Source organism: Eurytemora carolleeae, unplaced genomic scaffold (assembly GCF_000591075.1).
Source record: "Eurytemora carolleeae unplaced genomic scaffold, Eaff_2.0 scaffold990, whole genome shotgun sequence".
NCBI lineage: Eukaryota > Metazoa > Arthropoda > Copepoda > Calanoida > Temoridae > Eurytemora > Eurytemora carolleeae.
The window spans coordinates 1-25,221 of record NW_019396963.1 but is presented as its reverse complement, the minus strand read 5'-3'; the positions used below and the strand labels follow the sequence as shown (position 1 = coordinate 25,221).

The 25,221-nt window shown below is 34.6% G+C and overlaps 1 protein-coding gene across 1 annotated transcript; it reads left to right on the top strand.

Annotated features, from left to right (window-relative positions):
• Positions 1-235: 235 nt before the first annotated feature.
• LOC111710567 (E3 ubiquitin-protein ligase TRIP12) lies at positions 236-24,167 on the top strand (the record flags this gene model as incomplete). The annotated part of the gene is given in 44 exon segments (XM_023484672.1): positions 236-396; positions 462-510; positions 1,512-1,620; positions 1,835-1,931; positions 2,954-3,032; positions 3,848-3,949; positions 4,388-4,499; positions 4,719-4,902; positions 5,767-5,779; positions 6,108-6,187; positions 6,251-6,386; positions 7,291-7,341; positions 7,900-7,978; positions 8,458-8,595; positions 8,793-8,874; positions 9,647-9,733; positions 9,975-10,050; positions 10,130-10,261; positions 10,690-10,874; positions 11,498-11,591; positions 12,452-12,589; positions 13,414-13,525; positions 13,872-14,022; positions 14,612-14,687; positions 14,928-15,032; positions 15,270-15,362; positions 15,537-15,709; positions 16,300-16,408; positions 17,819-17,905; positions 18,024-18,156; positions 18,472-18,559; positions 18,998-19,076; positions 19,697-19,791; positions 20,137-20,203; positions 20,280-20,411; positions 20,844-20,932; positions 21,256-21,367; positions 21,858-21,940; positions 22,198-22,299; positions 22,577-22,641; positions 22,982-23,112; positions 23,605-23,665; positions 23,909-23,979; positions 24,078-24,167. Coding segments are annotated over 42 exon segments (4,272 nt in total), but the record flags the coding sequence as incomplete, so codon positions are not given.
• Between the last annotated feature and the right edge of the window lie 1,054 nt (positions 24,168-25,221).

The window sequence follows — 25,221 nt, the reverse complement described above, 5'->3', positions numbered from 1 at the left end:
TCAAAATCTGTTTCTGTAAAAAAAAGTTTATTTCAAGAAGTTCCAGGGCCCATTCAAGCCAGCTGAGCCGACGACTGCCAGCCGAGACTTCAGAGAGCGAAACGCAAAAGCGTTCATTGGGTTTCATGGAAATTTGGCGTCGTTAATTTAGACTACTAATATTCTATAATCAGTAATAAATTCTGTATATTTTGTTATAGTTACGAAATATAAATATTCCTTTCTTTCATATAAATATATAAATTTTAATTTCAGATTTTTCTTGTAAACTTAATAAAGATAGAGCTAGTACAGTGTGCAGAGTGAGTTAGGATGGCAGGATATAATAAACTGAAGTGATTAATTCGTCTTAATGTTTCTTTAAGTTTTCACCACGGGGGCCTGCACTAGTAAAAGGTGATTAAATCAGGAAAATGTTAATTAAAGTTCAATTAAGTTATCTAAATATAAAATATTTCTAGTTCGAGTGGAAGCTCTGCTGGTGTCGAACCTTATCTGGAATCAGAACAGGTAACTTCTTAATTTAAATTGATTAAATTGATTTTTTAGAATCTATGTAACTTTTTAATATCCAATTTTAAAATTATGTCTCATTCGCTACTCACTCCCTTGCAGACGTCGCCCCCTTACTGTTCATGTCCGTACCCCCCAATTCCCAAACCCCCTACCCGCCGTTTCCGACTCCAACTTTGACCGACGTTCACCTTATCATGGCAAATGCCCTTACCAGTCACCGTAATCACCGTTTCTACCCCCCCCCCCTTTACCCCCTCCCTTCCCTGTTTATCTGCATCATATTCCGCAGTATGTCCGTATAATACAATATAGGTGCATGATGCAACTTATTAGTAATCAAAATCATGAGTCTAAATTGATGCATGGTGCAATAGAGAAAATAGTTCGAACAGATCTTCTGTTTTTAACAAAGAACTGGACCCTTCATTAGATGAAGACGTAACATGCTTTTCAGTTTGGATGATTTCGTGGTTTGACTATACTCCCCCCCCCCCTTAACTTTGATTTTCACAAGCCCCTCTCTCTCCCCATTTGCACCCCTCTCCCTCCTCTTAACTGCTAATCTTAAATCCTCGGTTGACCAACACATGAAGAAGAACATAGCGGTCAGATTGCCGTCCAACCCTGTTGATCTCTAAATTTAAGAAATTTTCCAGCAAGTGCTACAGTATCTTTAAAATTCATATACATTGGAGCCATGAAAATAATGTTGCATTCCTTATATGCATGTAGCTCATTTTTCATAAATGTATTTTTCAACCTAACTCGTATAAATGTAAAACTTTTCATACTTAGACTCTTCATATTTAGACGTGTGATAAAAAAATTAAGTGAATCTTTAAGAAATGTTCATAACATGGATCTGGATCCGGATCCATTTTTTCCAGTATGGATCCAGGATCCGGATCCATTTTTTCCAGTGCGGATCCAGGATACGAATCCGCATCAAAACTAACTAGATCCTTAGCACTGCCTTACATTTTCAATATTTGCAGGGCAGAATGTCAAGTGACCAAGAAGGTGAAGATGCTCCTTCTCCCTCCGGTGGAGCAGCATCCCTAGCTTCAGCTCTTCTACCTCCTTCAAGTATAGCAGCTGCTCTAGGTAATACACCACAGGGGTATTTTTAAACACATCAGGAAAGACTAGTTTTATAAAGATTTGTATTTTTTCCAATTCAACGAAAGTTAAATAAGCAAAATATTTTTCCCAAGCGCAGACATCCGTTATACTAGGAAAGGAAAATTGTTTTTGAGAGATGGATCATGATTTTTCAAGAATATATTTCCCTGCATTATTCCATTAGGTTATTGTTTAGAAGGAGGTCTGGAGGATGAGGCTGATATGTCGAGGCTGCAGAGTATGCTCGAGGCTCGTGGATTTCCTCCTCACCTCGCCGGAGTCCTCGGACCTAGGTATCATCATTATTGTTGTAATAATTACTGTTTCTCGGTAAGCCATTAGCAATTAATTACAAATAAAAACATTTTAACAAAAAAAAGCTTTACTGCATAACAAGTTTGGCATTTTACTGCTAATGAAAATGTATTAATATTTTTTTTTAAAATTTAAATCAACAAAGCTTTTTAGCCCTGTAGAATTGATTGTATTTGTAGCATGGCCTGGCATCATATTTCTGAGTCTTTTTTCGTGTTCTTAGTTTTAAATCACGGTTTCCATTAGCATCAGCTATTTAAAGTAAAATATTAATTTAGATCTTCAACCGTTAATCTTTATGTCTATTACACTCAATCGGGTCTGTCCTAGAGAACGATTTTTGGACCCCCCTCCCCCCCTCCTATCAATTTTGCACACGACCACTAATTTATAGCAAAATGATTATTGTTCATTTTTAATTATTTTAGGTTTAGGTTAGGTTATAACAATTTCTGGGCCGAGCGCTGCGGCTAGGACAGGCTAGGGGGCCGAGCGCTGCGACTAGGACAGGCTAGGGGGCCGAGCGCTGCGGCTAGGACAGGCTATGGGGCGAAGCGCCGCGGCGCGGACAGGCTAGGGGGCCGAGCGCTGCGGCCACGACCAATTATATCCTGTGTTACATATGAATATGAGATCCATGTACAAAAAAATAGGAGTGAGGGGAGGGGGTTCAAAAATCGTTCTCTAGAAAATTACCCACTCATTCACAATGATATGTTTTGAAAAATCTTCTGAAGACTGAAAACTTGGTTTAAATTTTTCGAAATAATCAGTTAATTAGTCAAATTCTTCTCTAGAATAATCGGAATATCTCACTACTGCTCATATTTATTTCATTTTTTCACAAATTCGTGATTTGAGTATTTAAGTTTATAAATTGTAGTTTCTTGTCTTTTATATGACATGTCTCGGCCATTTTCTTCCTCGCCTGTGATGTAAAAATCCGCTAGTCTCTCAAATAGTTGTGCAAAATCAATGATAAACTTTTTTATTTGTTAAGAATGCATCATCTGATTGTAAACCGAGGAATGGCGCCGAGTGCAATGTCCAAGGCTCAGCAGCTCCTGACCGGCTTACAGGTACTTTTATCAATAGTAGGGTCATCCAGGGATGGATATCAAACAAAATATTGTTTCAGCCACATTTTCAAAAATCGACACTTGCAAGTTTTTTTTTATCAATTTTAAAATTTTTTCCCCGAAATAAAGTATAACCCCTTTTCAATGTTTTGGGAACGATTTTCCAAGAAAATTCATACTTTTTGATCAATTTGAGTGGTCTAAATGAAAAATATACGCGATCTTAACAAACTAAAACATATTACTGAAGGTCGTTTGAAGGATTTAATTTTCATTACAAATCAAACAATCGCCCGCTTCTTCTTAATTATTTGTTTCTTTTAAGTTTAGGAGACATTTTTGTTAAAATCTCCTATGTTGCAACTGGAGATTTAAGTGGCAAACTACAGGCAGTTATTGAAATCTCCTTTGTTTAGGCAACTGGAGATGAAAGTAGGCAACTACAGACTGTTATTGAAATCTCCTATGTTTAGGCAACTGGAGATTTAAGTAGGCAACTACAGGCTGTTATTGAAATCTCCTTTGTTTAGGCAACTGGAGATGAAAGTAGGCAACTACAGACTGTTATTGAAATCTCCTATGTTTAGGCAACTGGAGATGAAAGTAGGCAACTACAGGCTGTTATTGAAATCTCCTATGTTTAGGCAACTGGAGATTTAAGTAGGCAACTACAGGCTGTTATTGAAATCTCCTATGTTTAGGCAACTGGAGATGAAAGTAGGCAACTACAGACTGTTATTGAAATCTCCTATGTTTAGGCAACTGGAGATTTAAGTAGGCAACTACAGACTGTTATTGAAATCTCCTATGTTTAGGCAACTGGAGATGAAAGTAGGCAACTACAGGCTGTTATTGAAATCTCCCAACTCCTTGTCATGGGAAACGAGGATACATTAGCTGGGTTTCCTATCAGACAGGTAATTGGAATTTTGTTTGGCAAATGTATAAACCCACCCAATCCCATTAAATATTATTAAATAATTTTGTTCAGTTGTACTGGATGGAATATTGACAAACTCTGTGCTGCTCTAATTGAGTCTGTTTATATTCCGCTTAGAAATGGAAATACACTTTTTTGTGAAGTGATTTTTTTTAAAATTTAATCAATGACTGGCTGTTTAAGAAGATTTTAAAACCCCTTATATGTTTGGTGTTTTTGTTCAGTTCGTAATGACTTGTTTTTTTTTCTGTGAATACCCATTTCATTTAATCAGTCACAAAACTTGCAAAACTACTAACTATGAAGGAGACTGCCGAGTTTCGATGTAATAATCTTACTTAATGATTTTAGCATTTAGTTTCTGCTAATTGTCCCAATATACATATTCTCGTTGATTATATAATCCTTTCTTTAGGTTGTTCCTGCCCTGATTGTTCTACTAAAGATGGAACACAACTTTGATCTGATGAACAACTCCTGCAGGGCGCTCACCTACATGATGGAAGCTCTCCCCAGATCATCAGCAGGTAGGAACAGACCGTGGTCAGGTACTTGCCAATACTGGAGCAGCAGAAATCAGTTTCCCATATGTCAAGGCCCAAATATCTTTGAGATACTTCTCAGTTGATTTTGCAATAAAGCATTAACCTTTACAGTTAAAAATTTATTATTTTTCAAAGACTAAAAAATGATTGGAATATTATATACTTATTCATAAATTTCATTATTCTCAATTTTCTATTTAGTGATCGTTGAAGCTATTCCAACCTTTCTGGAGAAACTGCAGGTTATCCAGTGTATGGATGTAGCAGAGCAGTCTCTAACAGCTTTAGGAAACTATTCATATTCAACCCGGTCCACTCTGATTATAGTTAACCCGGTCCACCTAGATTATATTCAACCCGGTCCACTTAAATTTTATTTAACCCGGTCCACTTAGATTATATTCAACCCGGTCCACTTAGATTATATTCAACCCGGTCCACTTAGATTATATTCAACCCTGTCCACTTAGATTATATTCAACCCGGTCCACTCTGATTATGTTCAACCCGGTTCACTTAGATTATATTCAACCCGGTCCACTCTGATTATAATCAACCCTGTCCACTTAGATTATATTCAACCCGGTCCACTCTAATTACATTCAACCCGGTCCACTTAGATTATATTTAACCTGGACCACTTAGATTATATTTAACCTGGTCAACTTAGATTATATTTAACCCGGTCAACTTAAATTATGTTCAACCCGGTCCACTTAGATTATATTCAGCCCGGTCCACTTAGATTATATTTAACCCTGTCCACCTAGATTATATTCAACCCGGTTCACTTAGATTATATTCAACCCGGTTCACTTAGATTATATTCAACCCGGTCCATTTAGATTATATTCAACCCGGTCCACTTAGATTATATTCAACTCGGTCCACTTAGATTATATTCAACCCGGTCCACTTAGATTATATTCAACCCGGTCCACTTAGATTATATTCAACCCGGTCCACTTAGATTATATTTCTTAAAATTATTTTTTTTTTCTCGTTTTGTTTTTGCATCCTATTTCAGGGACTCTATTTGATAAAAACGTAGCATATCTGATTAACAATGGTTCCCTTGTCTGACAAAGAATGAATGAGAAATTCACGTTTTTTTCTATTTGTTTACTTTCAAAACAATGAAGGTTTTTTTTAATTAAACCTCTTTATTTTTGTTAGTTGTTCCATACTTCAGACTAAAATTAAAGATGTTAAAATACTTGGTTGTTTGTTACTACCTGAAATTATCTAGGATAGAACGTAATGTATGTAAACATTGAGGTTTAAAGTTCGCCTATATCTAACTCCGTATACTTAATCTATCTCTAGATTGTTCTGTCTGTACTTTGTACTTTCTACACTGCACAATTTGCACACTCACAGTACACTATAAGAGGATTTTTATTTCTTTTACTTAATGGTCAATTTCGATCGAAAAACTTAAATTTGATCAAATAAGATAATGTCAAATTCAAATTTATCGGTCAAAGATTTGGTCAATTTGGTTTTGGTCAGCATAAATTTGCCATCTTTAGTCAATACTTTGCTTGGTTTAAAAAGTAAAAAAATACAAACAGTTAAATTTTTTTATAGGAGGCTATACCGATTATATCATCAAGACTTCGTAATGAAGACAAGAAAAGTGTTGATTTAGCTTGTTTAGCTCTTTCAAGGTAATTTATTTTGTTAAAAAATAAAAATATATTTACATCTTAAAATATTGTGTTTGTTTTAAGGTTGGCTGACAGTTATAAGTTGGACAAGGAGAGACTGGCGGAAATAGGGAAACCGGAAGTGCTTGCAAACCTACAGGAACTGCTGAAACAACAAACAGTTAGTCCCAACACCTTCACAACATGCCTTCATATACTGGTGAGTTGGATTATTGCTTCAACAATTTATGATAACACGGATATTATGGACACTGTGCTCTTTACAGTTATTTTAAATAGCTTTTAATTTTTCCTTGCAAGCCACTATTGGGTTTTCTACGCCAGAAAAAAAATTTTTTGCGGATTTTCCTTTTTTTTATAGCTTTTTTTAAAATTGTAATTTTTAAAGTCAAATTAGTTTTATCGGCCATATAAACCTTTCCTAGGAGTCATGTAAATTATAAAGTCATTAAAAAATGGTCGTTTTGACTTTAATTTGATGCACAAACATACCAACAAAATTATTTTTAATGAATTGGGGAATAAATGAAAAATGGGTAAGATAATTAATTTTCCCCAAATCAGCGAAAACCTTAACGAATCCGTTGGTAAAAGCTCAACCATATATAACTTCTGGAGGAAAAAAATATTTTATAGGAATATATTTACACCTCGTTATAGGAAAGAAAAGATTCTTTTTATCGAACTTCGTTCCCATAATCACAATAAATGTATCAAAAATAAAAACAAAAAGTCTAATTGAAAATCTTGGTTTTTCTTTAAACTAAGTTCCAACAGATGTTCATAAGTAGTAAATACCTTTTTCTTCTTTTTTTGGAATTGCACGTCAAAGATTATTTTGATCAAGCATTTTCACATACTTGTGGCATACCAAGATTAATATAAAAAGCTAAGAATAGGGTCTGTCAACTTTATTATTATTATCGTCATACATATTTTTCAGATTTTTCTTTCTTTTCTGATCAAAAATAATGATTCACTTCAAAAGAAAATAAAATAAAGGTGTAAAGTGTGGAAGTAAAACGTCTTTATAAAAACAGCTAAAAATAATTCAGCTTTTTTATTCTCAATAATTGTTTTTTAGTAATTTAATTTTATTCTAGGTGATCTTGACCAGTAATAACAGTACGACCAGCCTGCATCTACTGAAACAGGTATAAAGTAGTAATCTCTGTTAATTTGTTTGTTTCTCCGATTATAACTCGAAAACCCCTTGATCGATATGCCTCAAATTTTGATTAGGGAACTAGGGAGAACCACGATTTTTTAGATCAGTTTTGAGATTCTTAGTTGAGCGGCTCAATTTTTATAGGGAAAAAAAGGACACAGGAGAACATAATATTGTAAATTGTATCGTCTAGGATATGGGAGAATATAGTATTGTAAATTGTATCGTCTAGAATATGGGAGAATATAATATTGTAAATTGTATCGTCTAGGATATGGGAGAATATAATATTGTAAATTGTATCGTCTAGGATATGGTAGAATATAATATTGTAAATTGTATCGTCTAGGATATGGGAGAATATAATATTGTAAATTGTATCGTCTAGGATATGGGAGAATATAATATCGTAACTTCTATCGTCTAGGATATGGGAGAATATAATATCGTAAATTGTATCGTCTAGAATATGGGAGAATATAATATTGTAAATTGTATCGTCTAGGATATGGTAGAATATAATATTGTAAATTGTATCGTCTAGGATATGGGAGAGACTCTGAAGAATTTACTGATTGTTCCAACCTTCACAGAGAATTTACCTGGAAGCAGTAAATCCCCAGGTTATTATTTACTTATTTACTCTTTATTAAATTCTATATTTATTTTCTTTTAAGCATTTTCTAATGGTTTCTATTTTGATATATTGCTATTGTTTTAAATTAAAAATCGTGTAAGACGATTGAAAAATTAATTCAACACTTCAATACATGACCCCCCCCCCGGGCCATCTCAATGAGCTACGGGTTATTTTAGAAGGTTTTCTATTATGGGGGGAAAATATGATACAAGAAAACTTTTCATATTCTCTCTGAAATTTTTCCCATCTAATTATTTTTAGAAAAATATTTTCGTTATTTCAGGAATTTAATACTTTTTTTGAATCTTTGAAACCTGATATTTTAACAAAGAAATATGCTAAATAAAACAGTCAAAGATTAGATTGCAAAGATAATAGGATTAGAAAATTACAGTTTGAAGTAAGTATTTAGTTTCTCTCCAACTCTGGTATTTTACTTATATTCTAATAATATTCTGCTAGGACTGGAGAATGATCTACTGGAGCTGGTTCCAAGATCTCCACAGGAACTCTACGAGATGGTTTCTCTAGTCGGAGAACTGCTTCCAGCTCTACCCGGAGACGGTGTGTTTGCTATAGACGCACTCCTAGCTCCACCAGGTAGAGGAGACTCTATTATATATTTATCTAAATTACTAAAGTAAATTTTTTGATTGAAGTAAAATAACCTTGATAAAATACTCCTGGATTAAAATGTTCTATGGGTAAAGCTATATTTATTTACTTTTTTTTGGGGGGTTTATGATTCATCCAAATAAATACCCCGGATTGTTTTTAATATTAAAACTAATGTTCAGGAACAGTACTAAAGGACCCTGTAGTCTGGCAGTGGCAGGATGACAGGGGAGCCTGGCATACTTATGGATTTAACGATTGCAGGTTTATTCTCCTTCATTTTAATATAATGTCATATTATGGTTCTTGAAGTAAGATTGCATTGTTTATCAGTTCAGAATGTTAATCCGTATCTTTTGTGGACATAAGGATTGAATTAAGTCCTTTCTGTTATTTTAGAAAGATTACCAAATTATGATTCGGCCGTTTCTGATGTAGAAATAGTCTTTAGACCCCGTTCATTTATTTTTATCAATTTATCCTTGCCTGTCAATTATTCGATTCATTCATCCCTCGGTCGTTTAATTTAATTTCTATATTTCTCGGCCATCTATTTTATCTATATCCTTCCCGATCATCCCGGTCTTTTTTTTAAATTTATTTATCCCTCTCAGTAGATTATTCGATTAATTCTTCCTTTCCGGTTATTTACTTATTCCATTAATTCATCCAGCCCGATCCTTCCCGTGCGTGCGTGCATTTATATTTATTTTATTATTTATTCCATTAATTTATCCTGCCCGGTCCTTTATAACTTTTTTTTCCCGGTCATTTATGCCATTAATTCATCCTGCCCGATCCTTGATTCCATTTTTTCCCTTCCCGTGCGCGCATATATTTATTCCATTAATTCATCCTGCCCGGTCATTTGTTCCATTAATTTATCCTGCCCGATCCTTAATACCATTTATTTATACTTTCCGATCATTTTTTCTATTAATTTATCCTGACCGATCGATGATACCTTTTTTCCCTTCCCTTGCATTTTTTTAGTGTTTCATGCTTGTTGGTGTTTTCATCCGTATTCTCTCTCCAGGAGTATAGAGGCTGCGTTTCTGGCCGGTGAACCGGAAATACAGCTCAACTCTTCTAATAGATCCGTTACACTTAATCTAGTTAACAGGTAGATAGACAGATAGAAAGGTAGATTAGATCCGTTACACTTAATCTAGTTACAGGTAGATAGACAGATATACAGGTAGATTAGATCCGTTACACTTAATCTAGTTAACAGGTAGATAGACAGATAGACAGGTAGTCAGGTAGATTGACATACAGACAGACATGACATTCAAAAAGATTTTACACAAACCCAGGCCTTAAATATTATTGAACGAGAAATAACATAAATACAATTTGTTCAGGCACGAAATAAGAGAGGAATGTGGAACTGCTAAACCATTGAAGAGAATTCTAACCTCACAGCTCTCAGCAGTTCAGGTTTGTTGGTTCGTTGGTTCGTCGGTCGGTCGGTTTTTTTTTTTGGTTGGTTGGCAGAAGTTAATAATAATATTTGTAGGACGGAGAAGTTGCGGCGGAAGTTGAAGACCGGAAACAGCTGACAGCTCAGCTGACGAAAACACTATTTCCGGTTTTGATAGAAATCTACTCTGCAAGCGCTGGACCGGGAGTCCGACATTCGGCACTACAGGTATATTTATTTAACCTTCCTTCCACTCTATTTAGCCCCTCCCCCCCCCACTCTCCCTACTAAATGGAATAAAAAAATTCTCTATTAATCATAAATGACGTATTCTCTAATTTTGTAAAAAAATAAAATTCATCAAGGTTTATTTGAGAAGTGTAAAGAAAGATTGTATAGAAAACTTGTTCATTATTTTCAATTAATTTGCAACAACCACTTCTTGCTCTGCCAGGGATTTCTTTACAAAATTATAAATGACGCGCAACAAACAATTTACAACAGTTGGCATTTAAATCAGTTATAACCCCATTTATTTCGAACATTGTATTGGCAAAGTTGTGAATGATAATAATCAGATTGAAAAGGCACTTCTTGAACAAATAAGTGTTGCAGATAACTCCGCGAACTATCCCTAAAAATATTATAATATTCAGGCACTTCTTCGTATGGTTGTGCACACTGATTCGGAGCTGCTTACCCGTGTTCTAAACAGCACCTTCGTAAGCAGCCAGGTTGCCGGGATGCTGAGCAGTCAGGATCTCAAGATTACAGTTGCTGCTCTACAGCTTAGTAGAGTTCTGTTGGATAAATTACCACAGGAGTTCAGTGTTCATTTCAGGTCAGTTCTTATTAGAAATAATTCTCCGTCTCAGTTTTAACCGTGATAATTGATCACACAGCTCAGTTGATCTCATAATTTTACTTTACCTTAATTTTTTATTTAGTCTGAACAGTAGTTAAGAATATTCGAAAATTATTTTAACTGAAACTAGAGTTTAGAATAGTGAAATAAATAGTGAAGGGGGATAAGTTGGTAAATCACTTTATTATTGACAAGAAACCTGATATGCGTGAACATCCGCCTTGTTAATCAACAATTTAACGTCATTTTACCCCTTATTCTTGGAAGAAAAAGAAACTCCATATTTTTTATGATGTTTATTAATGATGTTAATTTTTCAGGGGACTGTAAGTGAAATTTCAAGGGACCATCCACACAAAATTGGCAATGCCCGATTTACAACGGCACCCTTGAAACATTGATCTGATAAATAATTGAAAAAACAAGTTTTTGAAATTTTAGACTTTGATTTCTACTTCATCCTTAATCAGACAAAGTTTATAAGGGGTATCTTGTTAATCTGGCATTCCCGTCTTTGCATGGAGGGCCCATGAAATTACACTGTGACAGCCCCTTTAAGAGTAAATAGAATTCAACCTGTATGTTTACTTGTTTATTAGACGTGAGGGAGTGCTTCATCAGATTCAGAAACTAACGGATCCTGAATACTCCTTGGGACCAGATATATCAGAATACAACCTGTCCTGGTCACAGGTATATGTTGTAGTGAATTCCTGTTTTCCTTAATCCTTGATTTCAAACAATTTCAACGTTAAAAGCAATTATCTAATAGAACCCTTGCTTTACTCATAGATCTAATCTCTTGCATCTAACAATTATAGAAATTGATGGGTTCCCCGCTGTCGTAATCTGAATTCTTTCTTTTCCCTATTCAGAGATATTACATCCCTAACGTCTAGACAAATCCCGCCAAAGAAATGACTGTTTTTGATGGTCATAAACCCTCCCCCTCCCTTTCTTGTACCACTTCCCCCCTTTACAAAGAACCATTAGTTTAAATATACTTTACATTATGTAATTCTATAACTAGTAAATGAAAAAAGGAAGTTAAATAGTGCTCGTTTTATTTTGTACATAATTGATGTTTATTATTTCATAATTTTGTAAAGAATATTGATTATGCTTCGTAACTCGTATTATCTAATTCTTGATGATGGAAAAAAAAACCCAGATCTTGCACACTCTACAAGCTCCGGAAGGAGAAGGTCAACCCATCTGACCTCTCCCACTCTTCCACTCTAGAAGATCTCAGACAACATCTACCGAGGGCTGATGAACCTGAATTAGAACATTGACTAATACTGTTTAGTTGAACATTCTCTTTAATAAATAAACCACAGAACCCTGTATACACAATAATATATGATTTCATAGATATTTATTTCCTGATAAATTTATTTTCCTAATTCAGTGGGAAATCCTATTAAATATTTGCGCCTAATATATTGGAGGGGGAAATGAACTTTGAAGAAAATATAAATCCTTTTGTTTTCTTCTTAGCACTTCATTTACTGTGAAAATATTTGATTTATAAAATTGAGAAATATTTGCAGGGTTCGAGCACTCCTCCTCCTCATCCTGGACGCTCATGGACAATTGCTGGATCCAGCTTCGCTAATATATTCCCGGAGCATCTTAGAACCAGGAGTAGAGAGGAGGGGAGTAGGGAGTCACCAGATTCAACCCCACAGGTAAACCTGGGAGTAGGGAGTCACCAGATTCAACCCCACAGGTAAATCTGGGAGTAGGGAGGAGTGGAGTAGGGAGTCACCAGATTCAACCCCACAGGTAAACCTGGGAGTAGGGAGTCACCAGATTCTACCCCACAGGTAAACCTGGGAGTAGGGAGGAGGGGAGTAGGGAGTCACCAGATTCTACCCCACAGGCAAACCTGGGAATTGAGAGTCACCAGATTCAACCCTACTGGTAAATCTGGGAGTAGAGAGGAGGTGAGTAGGGAGTCGCCAGATTCTACCCCACAGGTAAACCTGGGAATAGAGACTTTCCAGATTCAACCCCACTGGTAAACCTGGGAGTAGGGAGGAGGTAGGGGGTAGGGAGTCACCAGATTCAACCCCACTGGTAAATCTGGGAGTAGGGAGTCGCCAGATTCAACCCCACAGGTAAACCTGGGAATGGAGAGTCACCAGATTCAACCCCACTGGTAAACCTGGGAGTAGGGAGGAGGTAGGGGGTAGGGAGTAGGGAGTCACCAGATTCAACCCCACTGGTAAATCTGGGAGTAGGGAGGAGGTGAGTAGGGAGTCGCCAGATTCAACCCCACAGGTAAACCTGGAAGTAGGTAGGTTAGTGAAGGGTGTAAAATCAACCCCACGGTTTCAATCTAGAGTANGGGTAGAGTAGGTGCATGTGAAGGTAAAACTAAGTGTAGTAAAAGGAATAGAGAAAAATCTCCAACCCCAACTTTGCATAAATCATGTCTTGTGATCTTTTGCTAACAAAATTCCATTTATAGTTTTTATAATTAAAGATCGAACATTCCTTATATTTTCAGACCACCTCCAATCCACTCAAGCTCTCAGATATGCTGAAGCGGAAGAGAACCGGAAGCCGGAAATCCAGCAGAAAGAATAGCGGAACTTCTAGAGAAGATCTAAGAACTGCAGGTGGGAAATCCAATAAAAATCAAAACGGAACTTCAAGAGTAGAAATTTTAACAACGATTGAGAAATCTAACAAGGAAAATGGAAATAGAAGAAATATGATTGAAATGATTTCCTTAAAAATATAAACTTGACGTGACATAAGGAACTAATTTGAAATACCAAAAATTATAATCTGGGGTTATTTCATATTTTATAGATTTTTTTCACCCTTTTCAGAAGTCGATTTTATTCAGTAGATACTGGTATTTTATGTTTTCTAACGCAAGAAATTGTTCGGCTTTAAGTTTTATAAAGGAGAAACAATTTGCTATTCGATATACGCACTTCTGAGAGTATCCTTTTCTAGGATTAGCTCTTTCGACTCCAGGAGGTCCTACTACCTCTACTCCGGGGGGTTCTGCTTCTAAATCAGGTTCAGCAACACCAGGGAGCAGGAGATCAAGACTCAGCTCAGCTTCATCTCTCTTTTCATCTCTCAACCCGGTCAAATGGGGAAGGTAACTTTTATATGCCAAACAGTTGGCTACTTATAAACTACCTTCACTTTGACCAATATTGTGTCCGAATTTAATGAATTTAAGCCGCGTCTTAAATCCGCTAAGAACCGGTTTCAATTTAACGCCGACTTGAATCTTGAAACATATAATACAATTTTAAGAGGACCAGCCATATTTAAGCCGCGACTCAAATTTGAGCCGCTTCTGAAATTCTTTACATTCGGCCTCTGGGTACTTGTAAAGGTGTCACGTCTTTACTTCTTGAGCGATGTTAATGCAATTTGCTTATGGACAACATTTTCGTTTGTTTTTAGATAAACAAAATAAAAAGGGGAAATATTTTTTCTGCTTATCCCCTTTTTACCATTTTCTTTAAGCTGATATAAAGAAGAATCAAACCTCATCTCCGGCCATGGTTTCATAGTATCCTCATCGTATACTTATTTATCTTACTAACTAACTATCTAACTAACTATATGCTAACAGACAAATTTTTTATCTATAATTAACTAACTTCTATCTATCTATGTAACGATATTTATCTATCTAATTATACCTTTCTATTTGACCATTATATATATATATCTAGATCTATCAGTCAGCAGGATACTCCTCCTGCTACAGTATCTACTCCATCTCACCACCAGACTAGAGAGAAAATAAAGGTCAGTTAGCAAATTATGTTCTTAGAAATTTTTAACATTTCGAAAAATTTAATTCATGTACAAAAGCAAGAAACTCCAAATGATATGAACTTGAGGTTCAGTTTGAACAAAAAATAAATGTTTAACCAGGATTTGAACAGAATCCCAGAATAAATAACGATTTTAGTTTTATATGTGTATTGATTGCTTTGAATTGTTTATTTGATCTTATTTGAAATTGATTGATTGATTGATTTGTAGATCTGGGTGAGAAATGAAGCCCAGAAACTGTTGGAGGAGAACTTCAAGGAGTCCCTGGGCTCTAGACATCCAGCCCTGACTATCCTGCGTAGACTCTCAGCACAGGTAAACATGCTGAGTAGATTCTCTCTACCATATATATCTATTTTTTATCAATTGCCTGATACCTCTGAAGGAATAAATTTACAAATCAGGCTACTTCAGACGGTATCCACCAATTATTGATTACAGCCAGCGTGGTTGGTAGTAGATGGTGTAGTAGCTCCACATGCATGCATATTGCATAGGTTTTGGTTTCACTGAAGTTTTCCCAGATTGTTGGATTTATTCATTATTTCTAAGGTTGATCATCTGACCAAGAAGCCCCAGAACGGAGAGAGATGTTTGAAGGAGATACAATCAATACTTGTGGAGAATGATATATCTCCATTTGAGGTATTTTTTCTCATCACGTATTAAAAGGGTTCTTTTGCAAAATCACTTTTTACACTAAAAACCTAGTTCGCTTAACGATGGCGTATCTGCAATCTATGATTGGGCCAAATATCAATTAAAGGATCACTTGAAATAGGTTTGACAATCTCAAAATTAAAACCATCTTAATTTTAGGTTTATCAGTCTGGACTAGTTCTATCCCTGCTGACCTACCTGACTAAACCTGACCCAGATCTCACTCATCCTTCCCACACCACCACCCCGACCCATCAGGGTCAGGATCATGATGTAGGAAGGATGACTCGTGTGAGAACATTCCTCCACGTGTTCACTGGAGCACCTAAAAGGTAGGATTTGGTTTAAATTCCCATTATTTTAATTCGAACAAATAAAGACTAAAGATTTTAGAAATTGTTTTAAAAAGTTGTTGCTGTTAAAAAATGTACAAGATCTGCTTCCCCCAAATTTTCCCCCCCCCCCCAAGTTTTCAAAAACATATTATTATGATTTTATTTTCTTAGAAACACTTAATTTCTCTCAAAATATTGAGAAATGGGCAAGAATAATGATTTCTTCGGAGAAAGTAGATTTAGATGAACATTCCACGAAACTTGTTATCTCTTATTCTTTTGCCACTTAAGATTGAAGATTACTCCAGGGGCTAATTAAGGAATTTCTCCAAGGGGGTAGGGGGCTTAATTTTGTATGTCTTTCTGGGGGGGGGGGGGCTTAGCATCCGTTGGGCTCTTAAACACCCTGAAAACCATAATTTCACTGATCCCTCCTGATTACGCCTCTGGATTACACCATGATCATACTTTGCTGAAGTATTTCATGATGTATTTATTCTTCCTTTTCTACAAAGCAGGTGATACCCACAAGTTTAGTTTTGACCCGGCTAACCAGGAGAGGTTGTTTTGATTTGTATTTTGTTTAGTGGAGATGCTGACGAGGTTAGTCTAGATCCTGAAATAGTTTCAAAGTTCTCTCTTCTCATCTCAAAACTGAACGCTTGTGTAAACCATTTAGAGCAGTTTCCAATCAAGGTATGTTATATAAATGTCCTCACCACCCTCTATGCCCCCACCCCACCCCCATGCCTTGTTTCTTACTTGGCCAAGATTCCACTCTTACTTCCTCTTTTACTTGTATGTCTTATACCAAATCTAATCTGAAGCAGTAAATGAATATAAAACATACGTGACATGTACTAAAGTAAAACATAAAGGTTTGTCTTAACTTTTTATAATTTGCACATCTTTTCCGATTATATGACTTCATATCGTACAGAAAATTTCGGTCAAAATGTAAGACGTAATTAAAAGAAATTTCAATTTTAACATAATTTTGTGTTTCTATTTGTTTATTATCATTATTCAAAGTTCGGACTGTAGTTCATGCAGTTTGTTGCATTTATTAAAAAAAACATCCCACAAGATTGGGTAGAAATAGTCTCATTATCGGTAAATACGAGATTGGAGAGAATTGTTAACTTGAAACAATCACATTTATTAGTTGTGTTGATCTCCGAATCTTTAATTCGCCTGAGCTAGGCATGTTAGCCGTTTCCCTCTTCTACAAACTTCTTAAACGTCCTGTTCCAACCCGGGACCTCAATTGAGTTTATCTGGAATAATAAGCTCTAGAGACCGCATTCCTGTGGTGACAGGTCTTCAGCGGGATAAAAATCTATTTGATATCCTTTTTTTCTGATAGGGATGAAATTGGATATTGAATATATCTACAATAAAATTTGTTTAAATTATCTTACAGAGTATTAAAGGATGTTTTCCTGGGGGTCCTGTCGTCTTAATAACTTTATAATTGAAGTTAAGTTATATTGTATAAAACTATCTGAAATGGTAAAACATTATCAAAATATGAAATATTAACACAATAAATACCCAGCAGGATTCATCAGAACAACATCTGTGGTGGCGTGGTTTCCTCTCAATCCTGTTCAATAGTCCTTAACAAAGAATGCTTGACAATGAGCCATCTTAGCTCGACAAGTTGATGATTTTTCCTATGGTTGCATTGAATCCTAGACTATAACTATTTATATCACTGTTATTTTGGTTCGTGTATAATCTAAAAATGCGAGAACCTTCGAGATATAGAGAAAATTTAAGTCCAAAAACTTTATAGCACGTCGTGCCAAAATATTAGTGTTATATGTAATTTTATGAAACGTTTGTGTACTTGTCTTACTTCAATGGCTATCTCTAGATCAAGTAAGCTTTGGAACAAAGCAGAAGTCAAAATATAAAATTGACTTAAATTTTATTTTGATTTCAATTGAAAAAACATATTTTGGAGAAAATCCGGGAACCAATCAAAACTTTATAGCACAGGTGCTATAATGTACAGCTAATTTAACAATGTTCATTTTGAAATTCACGATGAAGTGAGTAATAATGATAAAGTATACTATAGTGTCATAAATAATTATGTAGATGTATGAACTGGGTCCCCCTGGAGTCAGATCTGCAGGTTCAACTCTTAAATTCTTTAAAACTCATCATCTCAAGTGTTCCCTACAGGTTAGTTTAATGTGTAAATTTATTAGTCTCCACCAAAATAAAACTAAACAATTTCGTTGAACATCTTATAGCTCTTCGTCCTAATTCTGTATTGAAGATTGAGTATTTTATTTTTCAGAGACACCCTGACTGTACAAGTTTAAAGAGCTGGAAGGGAGGTTTAGTGAAGATAGATCCGCTAGCACTGGTTCAAGCTATAGAGAGATATCTTGTTACAAGAGGATACGGGAAACCATCAGATAGAGATTCAGGTAAATTAGATCTTATAAGTAGAGAGATATCTGGTTACCAAAGGTACGGGAAACCATCAGATAGAGATTCAGGTAAATTAGATCTTATAAATATAAAGATATCTGGTTACCAGAAATTAATTTAGTTTGTTCAGGTTCTGATTGTTTGTTCAGGTTCTGATGATATGTCGGATGATTTTGTTTTTCAGGTTCTGATGATGNATATGTCTGTTTGTTCAGGTTCTGTTGATGATAATATGTCTGTTTGTTCATGTTCTGATGATGATATATCTGTTTGTTCAGGTTCTGTTGATGATAATATGTCTGTTTGTTCAGGTTCTGATGATGATGATATGTCTGATGAAGGAACTGATGATACACTCAACAATACATCAAGGGAAAGGACTGGAGAACAAGCTCACAGGTTCACATTTAAAAATATTTTTAAAACTTAAAATTATGAGTAATGAGTAAGAATTATTTCACTTTAGCAAGAATAAATAGATGAATATTGAATATGACTTAATATATTATATAAAATTATAAAAATCAGATCATTATGAATAGGTATGTAAAGATGCGGATCAAATAAAAAATTGTCCATCGACATTTAAAGAATATCAGATGAAAGCCATAAAAATTTTTAACAGTAAAATTTGAATGAACGACTTTTTTGTTCATAGATTCAGTGTTTCAAGACGGATCTTTTTTTTAGCTTTTTTAAGCTTGCATCTCTTTCGTGAACAAAATTTTGATTAGTAAGAGAAGTTTTGATATCATCTAATGCTTTGCTATTCTGGGTGAATATATATTTAAGTTGTAAAAATATTCAAGTCTTAATTTACCTTATTCTCATGTTTAGACTTGAATTCCTGATTGGAGAGAGTACACTACCAAGAGATATGACAGTTTATCAGGCGGTTCAACAGTTTGGAGCTCCGGTAATCAATTATAAAGACGAGAATACAATATTTAATGTTCTTTTATTCCTTCACGGCAAACTAAAGTAAATTGTATGAAAGATTGAAATATGTTTTTAATCATAACTCCTCTCATTGAAGAGCTATTGAGAAGAACAAGAATAATCTGAAGTTCCAATATATAACTGAACAAATTTGGCTATTCTTTTACTTGTGGAGCTACAAGGTCACAAAGTAGATCTGAATCTTGCATAAATTTTAACTTCGCCATCTTGCTTTTGACTTCATTATCCTTGATTTTACATAAAATTACCTCACTTTTCGTAAAAAAAATTACCAAGAAAAACAGGGGTGTAAACTTTCCCAATAATTACCGCCCCCCCCCCCCTCTTCAGAAAATCATTTATTTTCCCTGGAAATTATATATGGTTGCGAGCGCGAAAATTTTTTTAGCAGGATTTCGCTGTTTTGGTCAAATTAAATGATTTTGCAGCGGAAATAATAGATTTTTTTTGGCAACAAGCATTAAAAGGAATGAAAATATGTCTTTTGTTGTCCCACTTTTCTTTTCTGTTTTCCTAATTCATCAAAAATCATATACACCCCTAAGAAGAAATTTATAAATTTGACTACATGTCCAGGGTTCCAGCGTAACCGAGGATAGTGATAGTGATAATAGGAACTCTATGCTTGGTTCCCCCGGGGTCTGGGCCAGAATACATACTATATACTACAGGTTTAATAATTATAACAATATTAATAATTTACAACAAGATTTACGAACTCGAATTTACTAATATTTCCTATATGTTTGCAACCTGAAGTTTCAAAACTAAGAATATTGCTACATCGAAGATAATAAATTAATGAGTTCCTTTACAACCTTAACCCCTTCTTATATATAAATATTCTAGAATTTAACTTATTTAAACAAAAAAATGGGGAAAATTGTTAATTGTCTGTCCTCCCTTTGGTCGAAACTCTGGCCAATTTCAGAGAGTGGTTAAGATTAAATTTAGAATTACTTATTCCGTTCATTCAAAACTTTTGGTCCTTGATTTAAAATTTAAAATTTGTTAAGACCGGCCCAGGACGCATCACCCTCTATACAATCGAAAAAGGGAGCCGCAGAAGCAGCCAGTAAAAAGGTAAGTTTTTAAAACATTTCTATTGGTTCTTCAAATTTGATAAAATTATTAGTAATATATTAAACTTTATTTCTAGGGTAAGGGAGGAAAGGGTCAGGCTAAGAGAAAAGCTCCGGATGAATTATGGAATGAAGGAGTTGTCCCGGAGCGACCAAACCCTCTTATCTCATTCCTAGAGGATAAACTACCCAAGGAATTCCTTCATCAGGTTTATATCCCACTTTAATTGTTTATATTTATTATTTATCCTTTACTTATAATTCAGAGATTTTTGTTTCAAGAGCAAACAGTTTTTCCCCCTTGGATCTGGCTCAGGAATTTGCATATTTTTGCGGAACCGGATCTGGATCCAGGAACCGGATCTGGATCCAGGAAGCCAAAATGTTGCGAATTCAACCGATCCGGATCCTAAGCACTGTTACTAACAAATATATTCACTACCCAGGCTACCATTACTAATTTTTCTTGGATATCTGAGCCATTAAAAATATTCGCAAATAGACGGCAACGAATGTACCAGTTATCTGATCTATAATGTGAAAGATATCGTCGTTTTTCTAGCGTAAAGTGTGAAATTCTGAGAATTGTCCTGTTTCTGACAATTCTATTGCATTATTATCTAATTATTGTTTGTTTTCAGGATCCTAGCGTTGATGTTTTAAATTTGATACGTGTACTGCATGCCTTAAACCGGTTTTGGTATACACTCTACCCTGGAACACGCCCCAGGTTTGAAACTATTTTTATCTTTTTAAGAGATCTACGTTAAATTTCAAAAATCTCTTTTTCTTTCAGAAATGTTATCCATTTTTTCTAACTTCGCGAGTATCATAACGAAAAAAGTGCTTAATTTAAAATAGAAAACGAAGATATTTAGATAAAGTTTCAAAGGGTAATGGTGTGATTGTAAGACTTATTACATAAACTTTTTTTTGTTATGTGGGGCGGGGGGGGGGGGGGGGGCTTAGGATTTGTGGTGGTTTTTCTTTTTTATAACCCCCCCCCCTTCCCCCTCCCCAGTGTAACCGTTATTAACCATTTGTTATTTGTAGGAATATTCTGCCTGTTATTGAGTTTATCAACAGTAAGATAACAGCTAAGGTTAACCGCCAGCTACAGGATCCTATTGTTATCATGACCAGCAACCTTCCTCACTGGCTCAAGGTTAGATAGCATCAAAGAAAACTTAGATCTCTGCTCTATACATCTTAGTGCGGAGATTGTATTTTAATTAATAATTAATAAATTTCCAGGTTTTGTCAGTTTTAAACAATTTATTAGTATTTTAAACCTGTTGGATTTTCCTTTTAAGTCCGATGAATTAAAAAGAATTCTAGTCAAATCCCAGACAATACAACGAATTGTTTTAATGTTTTTGTAGAACAAAGGAATTGATATTTCCCCACAAGCTATAATTTTGTGATCCGAATATTTTTACAATCTGGTGGTGTAAAACTTTAATATTTTTAACTTTAACTATTTGATCTAGAAGAGGTCATTATTTGAAATATAAAAAGTCTAGGTTGTGAATATAAAAATAGAATATGATGAGATGAATTAGTTCCTTTAGATAAAGTTTGCTTGGGAATTTAATAAAATACATTTTACAATCTGATAGGTTTAAAATATGTTAAATTTAATTGTTTATTTTCAGGAGATTGGCGTAACCTGTCCGTTTCTGTTCCCTTTCGAAACCCGTCAACTTCTATTCTACGTTACTTCATTCGACAGAGATAGGTAAGGATTTCTCCCTTACCCCCTTGCTGATGTAGAATACCCCCCCCCCCCCCCCTCTTTACTGACAAAGGAGTATCGAGCTGAATATTAAAAGTTAACAATAATTTATAAAAAATAAGATCTTACAAAACAATTTTTCATCTATTCTTTAAAATCAAAATCTAAGGTCTAGAAGGTGCCTGCTCTGTCTTATTTTCTAGGAGGATTCCTCCCCCCACCACCCTTAAGCCTCCTCTGATGACTAATCTATAATCTAGGGCATTAAGTCGACTGCTTGAAGCGTCCCCTGAACTCGGAGTAACGGATACTCATGAACGGGTCAACCCAGACCTGGACAGGAAGAAGCGCGTTATATCAAGGTAGAAGTTATAAGTTGATATGTGTGTTAATTGTACAATGTATTAAGATTCAATAGAAATGTTGATTTTGTGCTTTAAAAAAATATTATAACTACGTATTCTATGTTTGACCAATAAAGACTGCAATAATAATGGTACTTGTAAAAGAATTATAGTTTTATAGGTATTTTGATTGGAAAGTTTTCAGAATTATTTTGTAATTTCCGACTGAGCATTTTGTGAACGGAAATGTGTGTTATTATTTTCGGCACATCTTGATTTTTTTTTTACTTTTTAGAGAGACAATATTGAAGCAGGGAGAACAGTTGATGTCAGAGTTAGCCTCGTCCAGATCCTTACTAGGTAATTAATTAATTCGTTTATTCGTTTACTCATTTATTTGATTATTCGTTAATTCGATCGTTGTTTTTTCGTTTATTCAATTATTTGATTATTCGTTAATTCGATCGTTGTTTTTTTCGTTTATTCATTTATTTGATTATTCGTTATTTCGATCGTCGTTTTTTCGTTTATTCGTTTATTGGCAAAATGTGAGTTTAGGTTTTGTTTTCAAGTATTCAATTATTTTATCGTTCCATTTTTCTAGTATTCGAAAACTTTACTCTTTAATTATTCGTTTCATCATTTGGTCGTTTAGTCAATGTATCATTTGGTCGTTTAGTCATCTAATCGTTTATTGCAGAGATCCAGTATGAGGGTGAGGTAGGAACAGGTCTAGGTCCAACCCTGGAGTTTTATTCTTTAGTTAGTAAAGAACTTCAGAGATCTGATCTACAGCTCTGGAAAGGAGGAACTGTTAAGATTGGGAGCGAGGTAAAAAGACCATGATACAATTATTTATATTGTAGTAAAGCCTTAAATATTGTCAATAAGTTTTGTTACAAGTAGTACAATTATATCCACAAAACTGTGGATTTAGAAGAAATATTTAATCAAACTTTTGTGTCAATGTCTTAATGTTTAGAGAAAATAGCTTAAAAATCAACGTAAAGGAAAATGCGCCTGTCGATAGTGTATAGTTCGCAATTATTGTGTTTCATAGGACTATTAAAATTAAAACGTAGGCTGAAACTCCTCTACAGTTTATTGGTTCCAAGAAATGATATTTGTTTAACAATCGATTAAATTGCACAAGCACGGTTTATGAAATCAAAAGAAAATTAAATTGTGTCGATCGGGGCTTTTTTGTCGATCCGGCTCCTAAAGGAGCCAGTAAACTCTACACTTGCTAAAGAAAAACAGAAACAATATAAAATTTAAATAAAAAAGGAATACATTTGTTTAATGAAACTTAATGTGTTTCAGGAACCTATGGAAGAGGATAAGTCTGATGATCCGTGTGTAGAGTACGTTCACAGTGACGTAGGTAGGGATTATATATTTAAATTTTTCCAGGCTTTGAGATTTTAAATATATTCCTTATTCAGGGGAATTTATTTCAGTTGATTTGCCCCAAATAGGTAATTAAGTAAATGAATTGATATCGATTTGTTTTGGCGAAGTGGCAAAAAAAATATTGTTTATTTTTTGTGGTGGGGGATAAAGCGATGTTTCAAAAATAGGTCATCGCTTTCCAAATTCAATGTCAAATTTAAAAAATCTTATTTAGGTTTATATCCTCTACCTCTGGCTAGAAATGTGAAATCAAGTCATAAAACTAAAATAAAGAACAAGTTCCAGGTTGGTTTTATTACTTATAAGTAAATATAATAATTTAGAATTTAATGAGAAAGATTTTAGCCATAAACCTAAAAATTCTATTTAAATCTTGATTTTAGTTTCTTGGTAAATTTATGGCAAAGGCTGTGTTGGATAATAGAATGTTAGATCTACCCTTCTCCAGACCATTCTATCAATGGCTTCTCCAGGTAAACCTACTCAAAATTTTCTTTGAATTTAGCATTTAGAAGAAAAGCCGCGCCAGGGTTACCGGCAAACATTTTGGTTCTTGCCAATTTCGACTCTACCCACCCCCCTAAAAAAAAACATTTAAAAAGTTCTAGATGTCTCAAGTACAAGTTAATAACTTTGAAAGTCCGAAAGTCCCCTTTTTTTACCCCAAAGTTAAAACTATGTTTAAGCTGCAGTACAGGTTTCTTAAACTATTATTTAGCACGAGGTTTATATTTTAAAAAGTAAACTAAACATCATATTTCCAGGAATACTCGAAGGGGCTGATATTACCGACTGCAGCATGATGCAGACAATTTTTCATTTAAAACTTAGCTCGTAAACAAACTTGATACAAATCGGTCAAATTATACTTCAATTGTTGTTAAATCATTGTCGACGGCATTATCTCTTGAAAATTTGAACTTAAGGGAGTGTTAAAGCAAAATATTAGGTACTAGGCTTATAGGACGCTTTGCGCCCATCTTCTATTTCAATTGTGAACCTGTACTCTTTGATCAGTGTAAAACAAAAACAAACAGAAGTTCGCGGATTCCATAAAGAAAAATTCGGGAATTTTGAAAATTTATTGGAAATCGAATTTTGTTGAAGGCAAATTTTTGAAATATTGATCATCCATAAACCTTCCTAGGGTTCACGTCATGTCCCACACAAAATTTAGGCTTAATCTTTTTAGCCGTTTTGGCGTTTATTGGATACAAACAAACAGACAGACAAGTAAAGAATATATATAGATTTTGGGAAACATTTTGCCAATATTTGATAAACTCTAATTAAAGCATGAGACAAATCAAACCTTGAACGATCATTTTAGGAGATTGTGAATGAAAGATTCAGGGGTGTCGTACAGACTAGATTTAGTTTATAGAGGATAATCATTTCTATACGTAAAAAACCTCTTTAATAAATCAGAATAATTCAGTGCATTCACTGGTAGAGAAAATACAGCTGTGCAATAAATTTGTACAATAATTTATTTCAGTGTAAAATAACATAAAAACGACTTTGACC